Source organism: Strix aluco, chromosome 16 (genome assembly GCF_031877795.1).
Source record: "Strix aluco isolate bStrAlu1 chromosome 16, bStrAlu1.hap1, whole genome shotgun sequence".
Lineage (NCBI taxonomy): Eukaryota > Metazoa > Chordata > Aves > Strigiformes > Strigidae > Strix > Strix aluco.
In genome coordinates, this window is record NC_133946.1 from 7,650,776 (window position 1) to 7,663,281 (window position 12,506).

Genomic DNA, 12,506 nt, shown 5'->3' on the forward strand with positions numbered 1-12,506 from the left:
GAGCTACAGTAACTCTCACACAGGACTGTCCACACCTGAGTAATCCCATTTTCCAAAGGGCTGTGAAACTCCACTAAGAAAGCAGGCAGCCTGCTATATTGTGATACACCTTTTTAATATAAATCTAGCCCCCACTCCTCCCAAAATATTTTTCATGATGTCTCAGATGGTGGAACAAAAAGATCGAACAAGAATTTCTCTTTCTTCAAAGAAATAAATTACATTTTCTATCATGACTGCAGAGAAAAGTTTAAAAATATGATCCAAACACATCTAGGGCTGAGAAAACAGAGGAAAACCAATACTAAAAAAAAGACAAAATATGTTATTAAAGCCACCATTCTCATAATCTGAGGGATCAGATCCATGACTTTGAACTGAGGATATTGAAAATGCTTATGTGTCTACCCTGTATGAACAAACACCCCTATATAGAGTCACGCATGCTAGCCAGAATCTTGCTTTCATGACTACAAGACACTGTGCCACACCATGCCGAAAGACTAGCTCAGGTGCCAGAACCAGTTGAGGTAAAACTCTGTGCTGGTAATTAGCCTCACCAGCCATGCTGCACTGATTCAGCTGTGTTGCTTCAGGCTCCAGAAAGCTCTCACAGCATCAAGCTGCCCTACACAGCTATGAACATGGAAACGCCTGCTGAGTCGACAAGGTGCACATGAAGCATGAGGTGCCCAGCAGCTAGCGGGACTTACAATCGAGAAGTGCAGCAGACCTAGGGAATGCAAAACTGACCGTTCTACAATCACTTGAGATTGCAATCTTAAAGCTAAGCAGGGACAAGTCTCTTCTTTCATTTCCCAATTGTCTTTAGTGGCAAGCTACATTAGTTGCTGTCATGAAAAATAATATTAAAAAACCCACAAGTAACTTATTTTCTTTTTTTTTAAAAAAAAAAAAAAAAGCAGCTCCCTACAGCATCACATACAGCATGCATCATTGAAGCAAGTGCCCACACAAGAGCAGTGAAGTTAATGGAGATATTAGGTCTCCTTCTGATCTCACTTCCGTAAGTGAAAGGGAGGAATCCCCCACGGTTGCCTGTGTCACTGCAGCAGCAAAGGTGATAAAAGAATCAGACACACTGAGCCGTCATTTACTATCACATTATCAAGCTACCAGCTGGAAAAGCTCTGACTATAACTCATCGCCTATTCAAGCTCAGACAAGACAACTGCAGCAGAAAGGGTACAGTATGTCAACATATGGACAAAAAGCATTGACTGACGATAAAACTGGGCAAAAAGATGGCAAGAAATCAAGAAATTGTATGAAAGTCAAATCAGTTATAGGGATGAGTCAAAAAGCTAAACACAAATTCAATCCAAGCTCACACCTTCTTTAATGAATCGTAAGGAGATTAAAAAACCCACAAATTGAGAATTCCATTAATTTAACGACAGTAAAATTTTATTTCCCTAAATTTCCCATTGTCTGCAGAATTTGCATCTGCAATTAAGTTTTAAAACAATTAAAATACTTCCATGTTGAGTATTCTTTGGATTAAAATCAATTTGTTATAAACTAGTACAGATCCAATTATAAGAATTATCATCATTAGATTTCAGATTTTATCCATTCAGATAAGTAAGAATAATTCACGCTTCAGAATTATTGCTTCAGGCAGCCTTAGAAAAATTACTAACTTTTTATACTCAATTCACATATGTAGTCATCCAATGTGGACAAAAATAGATGTCAAAAAGACGTTCTTCTGAAATAAATAGGTCAAGCTCCAACTGTGACATAAAACCCACAAAGAATGAGATCTGGAGTCAAACATTTACAAGATGATTAAATGTCTTGTAATTACAAAGGTAAGTACATAAAAAAAGAATTGGCTATAAGCCTAATCAGTGACATGCAGTGAAAATCTGAACCACAAACAGCTCATCTCAGATGATCAGCTTTGGAAAGTAATAGCAAGATGTCAGATAAGGTTATTTTGGGGTTTTATTGCTGTTTGCGGGGTTTTTTGCCCCTCTTGTTTTAACCGTTATTGATCAGCCTTTCAGGAGAAAGTTCCAAATGCATCCTTAGCTGTCACTCTAGGAACCACATTCTTCCTTGTGAAAAACTTTTTAGTCAAGCTTCCTGAAAGTCCATGGAGCCCTGTCCATCTTTCCAGCATTTGTACAGCACTCTGACTTCCCGCTCCCAGTGTTAATGAAGAGGAATTTCTTCTTGTACCCTTTGCTGTTGAACACATCATCTGTTATGAACAGACATAGTGTCATTCACTGGCATTAACCCACAAGTCAGCTAATCAGCAGTAAACTCCCAATCCTGCAAAAGTTACAGAATTCTTTCCATTGACTTCAAATGAGCCTCATCACCATATTGGTGAAATCCACAAACAGAAATAGTCAATTACTGAATGCAGAAAGGTGCAGTTTTCTAAAGCACAAACACACCACAGGCTGGAAAAAGGGGTCAACAGGAACCTCAAGGAGTTTAACAAGGAGAAGTGCAAAGCCCTGCACTTGCGGAGGAACAACCGCATGCACCAGTGTGTGCTGAGGTCACCCACCTAGAAAGCAGCTTTGCAGAAAAAGACCTGGGGTTCCTGGCAGACACCAACTTGAAGATGAGCCAGCCATGTACTCTTGCAGCAAAAACAGCTAAATATAACTTGGGCTACATTAGGCAAAGTATTGCCGGCAGGTCAAGGGAGGTGATCCTTCCCCTCTGCTCAGCACTGGTGTGCTGGGTTTGTGTGTGTGTGTGGTGGAGTTTTGGTGGGAGGGGAGGGGGCTACAGCCATGGCCCCTGTGAGAAGCTTCTCAGAGCTCCCCCGGCTCCAAGTCGGACCCGCCTCTGGCCAAAGCCGAGCCAATTAGTGATGGTGGCTGCACCTCTGCGATAACATATTTAAGGAGAACGTAGGAGGAGGAGTTGGAGTTGTGAGAAGGAGTTGCAGGGAGAACAGCTATGCAAACACCGAGGTCGGTGGAAGAAAAGAGGAGGAAGGGGGGGAGATGCGTTGGAGCAGAGACCCCCTCCCTGCAGCCCATGGTGAGGTTGCAGCCCATGGAGGTCACTGGGGGAGCAGATGCCAACCTGCAGCCCATGGAGGGCCCCACGTCAGAGCAGGTGACTGTGCCCAAAGAAGGCCAGGACTCTATGGGAAGAAGTCCCCACTGTTGTAGTTTGGTGCAAGGAGGATTGCAAAATGCAGAGGGTGGGGAACCTCCACTGAAGCATCTCAGAAAGAGTTGCATCACGTGGGAAGGACACACGCCAGATAAAGTTCGTGGAGGACTATCTCCCATGAGAGGGACACCATTCTGGAGCAGGGGAAGAGTGCGAGGAGTCCCCACCCTGAGGAGGAGGGAGCAGCAGGACTGACCACACCTCCCATTCTCTGCCCCTCTGCACCACTCAGGTGGAGAAGGTAGAGAAACTGGGGGTAAAACTGAGCCCGGGAAGAAGGGAGGGGTGAGGTAAGGTGTTTTTAAGATGTGTTAATGCTTTTCACTGTCCTACTCTGTAAGTGATGTTGTTAGCATCTGAATTAAATTCATGTTGTTGTTCTTACCCTGAGGAGTCTGTCTTTTGCCTGTGACCATAATGGGTGAGTCATCCCACTCTGTCCTTATCTCAATTCCTGAGCTTTTACTTTATTTCTCCTTCCCAGTCCTGAGGGGGGAAGGGGTGAGTGAGCAGCTGAGTGGTGCTCAGTTTCCCTCTGGGCTCAAACCACAGACAGCTGGTGAGGCCACACCTGCAGTGCTGGGTCCAGTTCTGGCCTCCCCATTATGTGAGGGAGATGGAACAACTGGAGACAGACCAGCCATAGGCCATGCGGATAAGTAAGGGACTGGAGCATGTCACATGAGGAAAGGCTGAAAGCTGGGACTGTTTAGCCTGGAGAGGAGAACGCTCAGGGGAATCTTACCAATGCATATAAATACTTGAAGGGAGGGTGCAAAGAAGACAGACCCAGGCTCCTTTCAGTGGTGCCCAGTGACAGGACCAGAGGCAATGGACACAAACTGAAACACAGGAGGGTCTGTCTGAACACCAGGAAACACTTCTTCAGTGTGAGGATGACCAAGCACCAGGAAAGGTTGCCCAAGGAGATTGTGAAGTCTCCATCCTTGGAGATATTCAAAAGCTGTCTGGACATGTTCTGGGCAACGGGCTCTAGGTGGCCCTGGTCAAGTAGGGGAGTTAGACAAGATGACCTCCAGAGGTCCCTTCCAACCACAACCATTCTGTGACTCTTAGAAACACCTGGGCATTAATTTTGTCATTTTGTCATTGTAGATTAATCTAGACAGTGTTTGTGGGCAGGATTCCAGCTGGGAATGGCTGTCCATCAGTAACATCTGTGCTTATGGTTAAGAGAATGTGCATCATAAATATGTTTTTAGTCTGGATTAGTTTTCAGAATTTAAAAAAACCTGCTCACAGCCTGATAAAGAAAATCTTTGATCTATCTGGATCCATCAGTATTATTATTTTTTCATTAGATGGAAAAAATATAAAAGTTAAAAGCCTCTTAAGCTTGGATCAGTACCAATGCAAAGAATAACTATCTTCAAATAAAAATTGAAATGTGAAATTTTAACTTTATCTTTTTAACATTACCCCACCTACAAATACATCCTCCTTTACAGACACAAGAGCTACTCCTCAAGATTTTTATGTCAACTTTATCAAATTGACAGTTGATGTCCACCCTCTATTGTATTCCTTTGTGGATCAACAGCTTTTGAAACTTGATGTCTGTTTTTCAAATCTGGAAAATTAAACCATATTAAATTTTTTACAGTCCTTTCCCTAGCACAAAGTCCTTCCCCTTTATTCATACAACACCTTGTGCACCAGTAGACCCACACTGAATAAAAAACAATGACTACAGCCACAGTTTGATTCATCACCATTCATCCTTCATCTAGTGAGTATTCCTAATTGAGGCAGTCAATAAGTAGTTGTTTTGCTTACAGCTTTAAGAGGCCATGCTGAAGACACATTGAATGAACTTTCTGTCTGGAGGCACATCATCTCACAAAAGCAGAGGTAAGCACCCACTTAAAAACTTCCCCAAGTCAGAATGACAAGCTTTGCCAGTGAGGTTTAATGTCTTCTTGAAACACAGCTGTGGAAATACCTTTTTTTTTTTCCCCAGACATGGACCCATTTTTTTCATGGTATCGCATCCACAGATGCTGTTTCAAATACTTATCAATACTCTCCATTAAGATGTAAGTAATACAAACTGCAACATTACTGCAATTAGCATTGTTTAAGTAAAATGCAAAAGCTCTTTTTACTATTATTTTAGTCATTTCTAAAATGACAGTTATTTGATGGTCAGTATTTGCTTTTAATCTTCATGAATGTATTATCATACTCATGACAATGAATAGAAAACTCTTATTTATAGCACAGAGATGTTCCACAGACGTAATTCAGATCACTCTCTCTGGTTTCACTTTAATGTGAAAATCCTCCTGTTCTCATCTTATTTCATACAGGCATTTTCCTTTCCAAACAAACATTCTGTGTCATATTATAAATAACAGGCACCTTAGTCTGTCTTCAAGGCAACGACCTTGCCCACGTATTTGTATATACAATGTTGAGCACCTCTATACAGCTAAACACTAACAACAGCAAAGTAATTCTGCATAACAAGCTGCTTTCACAACATCTGCAACCAGTTATTGTCCATTTCCATTAGTGAACACAAAATTGCTACTCTGTACACTCAGCCACAAGCACAATAACTAGATCATTGTAATCTTTTCCAAATGTTTTTCATAATTGTTCTAGCATACTGATCTGTCAATAACATTTATAAGCCTCCCATTTATCACCTTCCCCCTCTACGAGTTCAGCAAGATGTAAAGCCAAAAATACTTGAAAACTACATGTGAGAGCAAATATGTTTAAAATAACTGTGCCTTTCTGAAGTGATAAATCATATTTAAAGCACACACATACTCACAACAAATACACATCTCAGCAGAGCAATGGGCCTTTTGTAATCATCTACTACTCCTCTCTCCTCCTTCTAAGGCTAGTCTTGACAACAGCTGGTTTCTGCCACACTTACACACCACATAGCACTCATATATTCACTAACACTCCCTGAACATTCCTATCATTTACAGCCTCCGTTTACTGTGTTCTTACATACTGACTGTAGTTGTCTAAGTGTTATGAACTTGCCAAGAAAGACTCCAGTCCAGTCCAATACTTCGTCATCTACCTCAAATATTGGCAGGGCTACACATAGTCTAAACAATACTAGAGAAAATCTAGACTAACTCAGACTATAAGACATTGCTTCAAATTTTAGCAATTTGGATGAAATTAGTAACTGGGTCAAGATGCTGTTGCATTTTTCTAGAGCTCAGGAAAGCAGAGATGAAAGAGAAAACATCCCTCCAAGTCATTTTGCCTGTGTTTTTATTACCCTGCAAGGGTCGCATTCCTGCCTTGTTTTCATATTTGTGGCTTTCACTGACTTCAAGGTCACCTTTTCAAGACAACAGATGTCACATTTGCATGAAGAAAGCCTAAAGAAATGCACTAACGTATTGTCACTTCTGAACACCACACATACTTTTAAAATCAGGAAAAGTTGATACAACTGAAACTTACTCGACATTCCCTGCAGCTCTTGGTTAATACTCGTTGACCTTCTGCTAGCACTTTGCCTCCATAGATACACTTTGCTGTAATTTGAGAGGAGAAGGAGGGACATTAAAAATAAAGACATTAAATCACTATTTAAGTAGTAAACAAATGCAAGGTATAACACAAAAGTAAAACCAGTATTCACATACACTGAAAAAATATGAATATGTTAAAAATACGATGCCTTTTGCTTTCATCAGAAGTCAGTATTATATATAATTACAAACAAAACAGCTAACAATAAATTCATTTTAAGAGCAAGTAGTATTTTTACCCAAACTAAAGAGAAGGAGTAAGAGCATAAGACAATATGTACTGGACCAAATTCAGTAGTATTCAATAGAAAATATCTTCATTACTGACATTCCATAGATTAGCTACACTATTTGTGTTACTAGAGGTCTTCATGACTCACTACAAGAACATTTATGGAGTTCCCCCGTAAATGGAGACATTTATTAGCGTACTGTTCAAGACAATAATACAAGCACAGATTTCAATTAAACCTTCATATTTTTTGTGTGCACAAAGGTGAACTCTTCAACTTGCTGGAGCACTGCAAAAATGGATTAGATGCAGCGAATGACTGTACTGAATCAACAAACTGTAAAAAACTATTTCAGAAAAATAAAGCACACATGAAATAAGCACATTTCCTAGCAAACTGAAAGCTCCTACTAAAAAAAAAATCTTGTCTGAAGTTTTGATCCTTCTTCTTAAGATGAGCAGCTCCACAACCAAACCAACAGACTAGAACACATGGGCACTCCTCATGGAGTTTCAAGGCAAATTCAACTAGCTTAAGCTTAGGACTACTGCCACCGTGAAGGAGGTAACCTCCAGCAAGGCCACAGCAGCATACTGCTCAGTCAAGTATTACCATAACTATCACAGTCCTCCTGGAACTAGATCTCTAAATTTCAATTCCAGAGGAGGACAGTAAATGCATTAATTAAAGAGAATAGTTCAACTATTATGATCTTACACGAATCAAGCATCCATCATAAAGGCACTCCACATTACTAACAAGATCAATGCTAAACAACTTTTTGTTGTGGTGTTCCAGCTCTCTGCACTCGACCAATAACAGTTTGACCCATGACACTGAAAGGATATCTAAAACATATGAATCCTATGTTGCAATTGAACAAAGCTTTAAAAGTTTTCTGAGTCAAGGCTAATGCACAGTGAAGTTCAAAGTACTCGGTTCTCAAAAAAATGTCACAGATATCTAGTAAATGTTTTACCTCAATTTCTCTCCTGAATACCCAGGTAAAGGAACCAGGCACTTACAGGTGCATGTGAGTACCCCTCACGGGTGATACCAATAGGGGTAGTATTCCACAGAAGCAACTGTCATAGACACTTTGATTCCCCAGTTTTAAACATAAAGGACTAATAGATCAATTTTCATAAGCTTTCAGACATAAATCTGCTTCTAAGGACTTCTTGTTTAAACTTACACTCCTGAAAATGCTCATTTCTTTTAAAAAAAATTTAAAAAAAAAGAATGCTTGGAGTTTTTAGAAGTATTCAGTTTTCATTATCAACACTGCATAGTAAAAACAGGCTTCTTCCTTTTGGTATCCTAGTTTTCTTCACTCTTCTAAAGCTGCCCTAGTTTTTATGCCTGAGTTGTTGTGATCTCACTTATGAAGAAAACTTCAGGTCAGGAAGCTTTGTTTAAACTAGGAATCCCAGTAACTATTTCTGCGAGAAGATGAATTGGAGAAATTTCCTTTTTCTTTCTGTCTATTCGCCTGACATGACTGCTTTTAACAAAAGAATGGACGCACCAGAAAGCAAGTTAACATACAAATGAGAACAATAATGAGATTTTAAAACAAAATTATAGCCTTTTGTCAAATATTAGTTGAAAGGCTAACAAAAGATGGCAGGGATCAAAACAGAACAGACTCATTTTTAAAACCCTTAACATATCAGATGTTAGAGCTGCTTTGTTCGTTAACCCTCAGCTAAGACAGGAAACTGTTCAATAATCCAGCCATTCAATAATCCCTAGGGACAGCAAATTATAACTGATGATTCTATCAGAGCTAAATAGGAAAAGCATGGAGAAATTAACACCTGCAGTGCAGCTCTTTGGAAAGCCTCCACAATTACTACTATCTACCGAAAAGTCACTGACTGTGGCCCTAGCACATCATTCTGTCAAGGAGCTGGCATTTACAATCAATTTCAATCAACCTCCATACATCTCTTCCCATTGACTGACACGCTGAGTTCTTGTCAGAATAACGAGTCAAGTTTGTGCCAATCACTGACAAAAGGCAAGTTTGATTGTTCATCTTCCCATTACAAATAACAGGAACACAGTTTACTCATGGGGATATACGTTGAAACTACAATTTTGTGCCTTACAATTCCTTTGTGTCAGATTTTGACCATTGTACATACATGCATGTCAGCAAAGGAGTGTCAAGAGAAGCATCCAGTTTTGTGGAAGAACATTCTAGACTCGGAACGTTACAAATAAAAACATTTTGAGTCAAAAAATACAGGCCAACGTGGCCATTTTACCACCCAAGTGCTCTGTTCACAAACATCTTTTAGTAAGCAGGATACGCATGCCGACATATAGCTGAGAAAGATGAGATGACGAGTAAACGAGAGTAAGTGCAAGATCACTGCTAAAGGACATTTGTGCATGGGACTAATAAATTCAATGACTGAAGAAGGGTGACGGAATGCTAGAAAAAGTGTTATTATTTTCCTAATAAATCTTAAAATAATTCAACATCCCTATCTTAATGAATTATTGAAAAACTATGCATGAAGTTTCCTAGTCTCCAAGAACAAAGGAAGAAAAAAAGAAAAGGTAATTTGTGATTCTTAAGGTAAGACTGGCATCAGTATTCAGCTAAAATTTCTGTATATGAATTGTCTTTGTCTCTTGTACTACTATTAGGACAACAAATACTGAATATTCCTTCCAGAAATGTTACTTACAGCTTTTATTTCCAGAAGAAACTGAAAGCTGACAATAGCACTGATCACAAAATATACTTTTTTGTCTTTCTTCTCATGAATTTATTTTGAAATTCATTACAGCAAACTATCACTCCACACAGTGATACTAACCCAGGGTCTGAAATTCTGTCATGTTTATTTTAAAGAACAACACCTTCCAACCCAAAATAAAAGATATCCAAAAAGGTAACAGCTCAGTTTATTACTCATCACTACGGAAGTTCGGACCATAGGCCTGATGCTCCTCAACATCAACAGGAGATACAAGCTGAAGCCAAATAAGGCTTCACAGCGCCAAACAAGTACATGAATAATTTTACACTGACGATAGGTGAAAAGAGAATCTTGGAAATTTGCAATGCTTGTTCATTTCTCAGCAGTTATTTGTTTCCTTCTGAAATCAACTTTGCCACTGTGACTCATGTTACCTGAATTACCAGGACCTATGGAAGTCATAAAATGCGCCTGCTTTCAGGACAAGCTTAACTCTGCTTAGAGGGTAAAACTAAAAGGTCCGTGTGATGTACTTACCCTTGCATATTTTGCAGCACTGACTTTCCATGTGCACTGGGAGAGCATCAGGAGGACAATCAAGAGGGGGACAGGACATCCTTCGGCACTCCACAACTCCACTCTAAGCAAAGGTTTTTAACACAAAATTCAACTACAACTGTTGCTATTAGTGAGTATTTTATACAAAACATAGAAGACCAAAAACTATTTAAGTAAATGAAAATAGCATTATGGATTACAGAGCCATCCTTCAGCAAGAAGTTTAATCCTGTCCAACTACGAACTTGAATCAAAATGCATCTGAAGGTAAACCACCCCATTTTGATAGATATTACTGGTTTTACCCCACTTTCCCTGAGCAAAGCATGTTAAGTGGAAAACATAAGCCCATATTTACAAGAACATAAGCACCACTTTCTGTAGGCTGTGCCAATCATCTTTGAGATTTTTAACAATCAGTTTTCTATTTTCTTGAGCAAACAAAGACTCTCTTCAGATATTTATCAAATAATTTCAACGAGACAAGATTTACATACTAATTCTCTTCTGTTCCTCGTTTTTTCAGAGTGATAAACACTGAAAACAGAATCTGCATGTTGTTACCATGCAAGATGCAACTAAGCATCTATGAATACTATTAAGATAATGCTTCCTTTCTGAAAAAATTACTGCAGTGAAAACAATTCCAAACCAAACACAGACAATGCCACACTTCCACCCCAAAACCGTTAAGTCCTCACAGATATAATTAGGACAAATAAGAAAGCAATGTCAAGGGAAAGCAGAATTTATTTATGAAGCTTGCATATAACCAATGTCAAATTTTTATTTATTTATTTTACCAATGTCCCTCCCTATTGTTCATACTGCCACTAGATGCATACTGAAAACATAATAATTGTCAGAGTTAACATTATGTATTCAAGGATCATTTTCACATTTTAATTAGGTCCTACTCCTTAAACTCTTTAGAAATTCTTACTTTGCATGTGCAATTCCTGCAGTGATCATCTTCAACCCATGAGTCTTTGTCTCTATAGATCAATCCATTTACTTGACAAGTCTTCTCACAATGACAGTCTTCCAATTGACTCAGTCTTGTTTCTGCATAATTTAACTATAAATGAAAGTAACTTGATGAGATTTCTGCAATTCAAACACACGGTTTAAAAAAGCAAATATGAGAAAGCAGTATACTTATTTTTAGCTGAACCAAGTTTGACTACAACCTTCGAAACACTGAACCAGGATGTCAGCAGGTATAAACTAACCCTACTCCTCAGACTTTGATGGAGCTATCCATGCTAACTGACAACAGTTTTTGACTCAATCAACTGTCTCTTGTACTGTAACAAACTCCACTAAGAGCCCTCCGGGAATGTCCAGGCACTACCAAAAATACACAGACTATAATTGGGGGTTTTTTTAAAAAAAAAAAAAAAAAAAATCTTAATTGTTCATCAGCCCGATTATAAATCTAAAAGCACGAAGATTGGCAAGTTCACTTTCTCTAATCATCCCCATCTCATCATTGTTAAGCATCAGCCACTTCAGAAAGGTCTTAACCTTATAAGAGCAAGCGAGATTTAGAGGGGAAAGAAAGCATTTTAAATCAGTGTAGAACAAAATATTCCCAGACTGTGATTAATGGAGAAGCCATGCTCCTGGAGTAAACCCTGGGGTGGTGGCTTAGCTCTTAACACTCCTTGCTGTTCCCAGTACAGCCCCAATTCCAGCTACTAAAATGTGTATCAAGAAGCTAAAACTGATGCATCCTTTCCAAGTATTACATCTGCATGCTAGCAATTGCTGTTTACTGACGAGATGCTATGCAATAATAAGTGCTTATTCATGTAGCAGCAGCAAAGCACAAGGCTTTTTGGAAACACCCTCTCCTAAGCCGTATCACAGACCTCCCCTTCATACAAGGTACCATCTTACCATCCTCCAGAGAGGAACAACCCCTGTCTATGCACACCTTGTACCCAGTGCCATCATCTCTAATCCGTAAAACCACTCAAAAAGACTTTCCCATTTACTAATACTAAAAATAATGAAATATGTAAATAGAGACAATATTTAGAAGTAAATATTTGCTTTCTTCAGGCCCCAGAACTGCCATTGCTCTAACAACTGGTGCCAGTTGGATAAGAGTTTCTCAAGGTCTTGATTTTTTACATTCACATTTGTCTTATGCATATAATCATCACACTGAAGCCATTGTAAATAGCAAGGCTACCAAAATCTGGAACAAGACAAGATGGATGCATACTCTATTGTGCTATAAACATGATGCTATTATCCTACATTATAGGTTGCTACATTTTAACAGC

General features: G+C 39.1%; 1 protein-coding gene across 2 annotated transcripts in view; it reads right to left on the reverse strand.

Annotated features, from left to right (window-relative positions):
• The window catches only part of NELL1 (neural EGFL like 1), a 296,030-nt gene that overhangs the window by 212,050 nt on the left and 71,474 nt on the right, over nt 1-12,506 (reverse strand). For both annotated transcript variants that reach the window (XM_074842236.1, XM_074842235.1), the window contains exons 8-10: nt 11,156-11,290; nt 10,192-10,294; nt 6,634-6,707 (exon numbers count right to left, since the gene is read on the reverse strand). In XM_074842236.1, the coding sequence (XP_074698337.1) occupies nt 6,634-6,707; nt 10,192-10,294; nt 11,156-11,290 (312 nt within the window). The remainder of the gene's footprint in view (nt 1-6,633; nt 6,708-10,191; nt 10,295-11,155; nt 11,291-12,506) is intronic.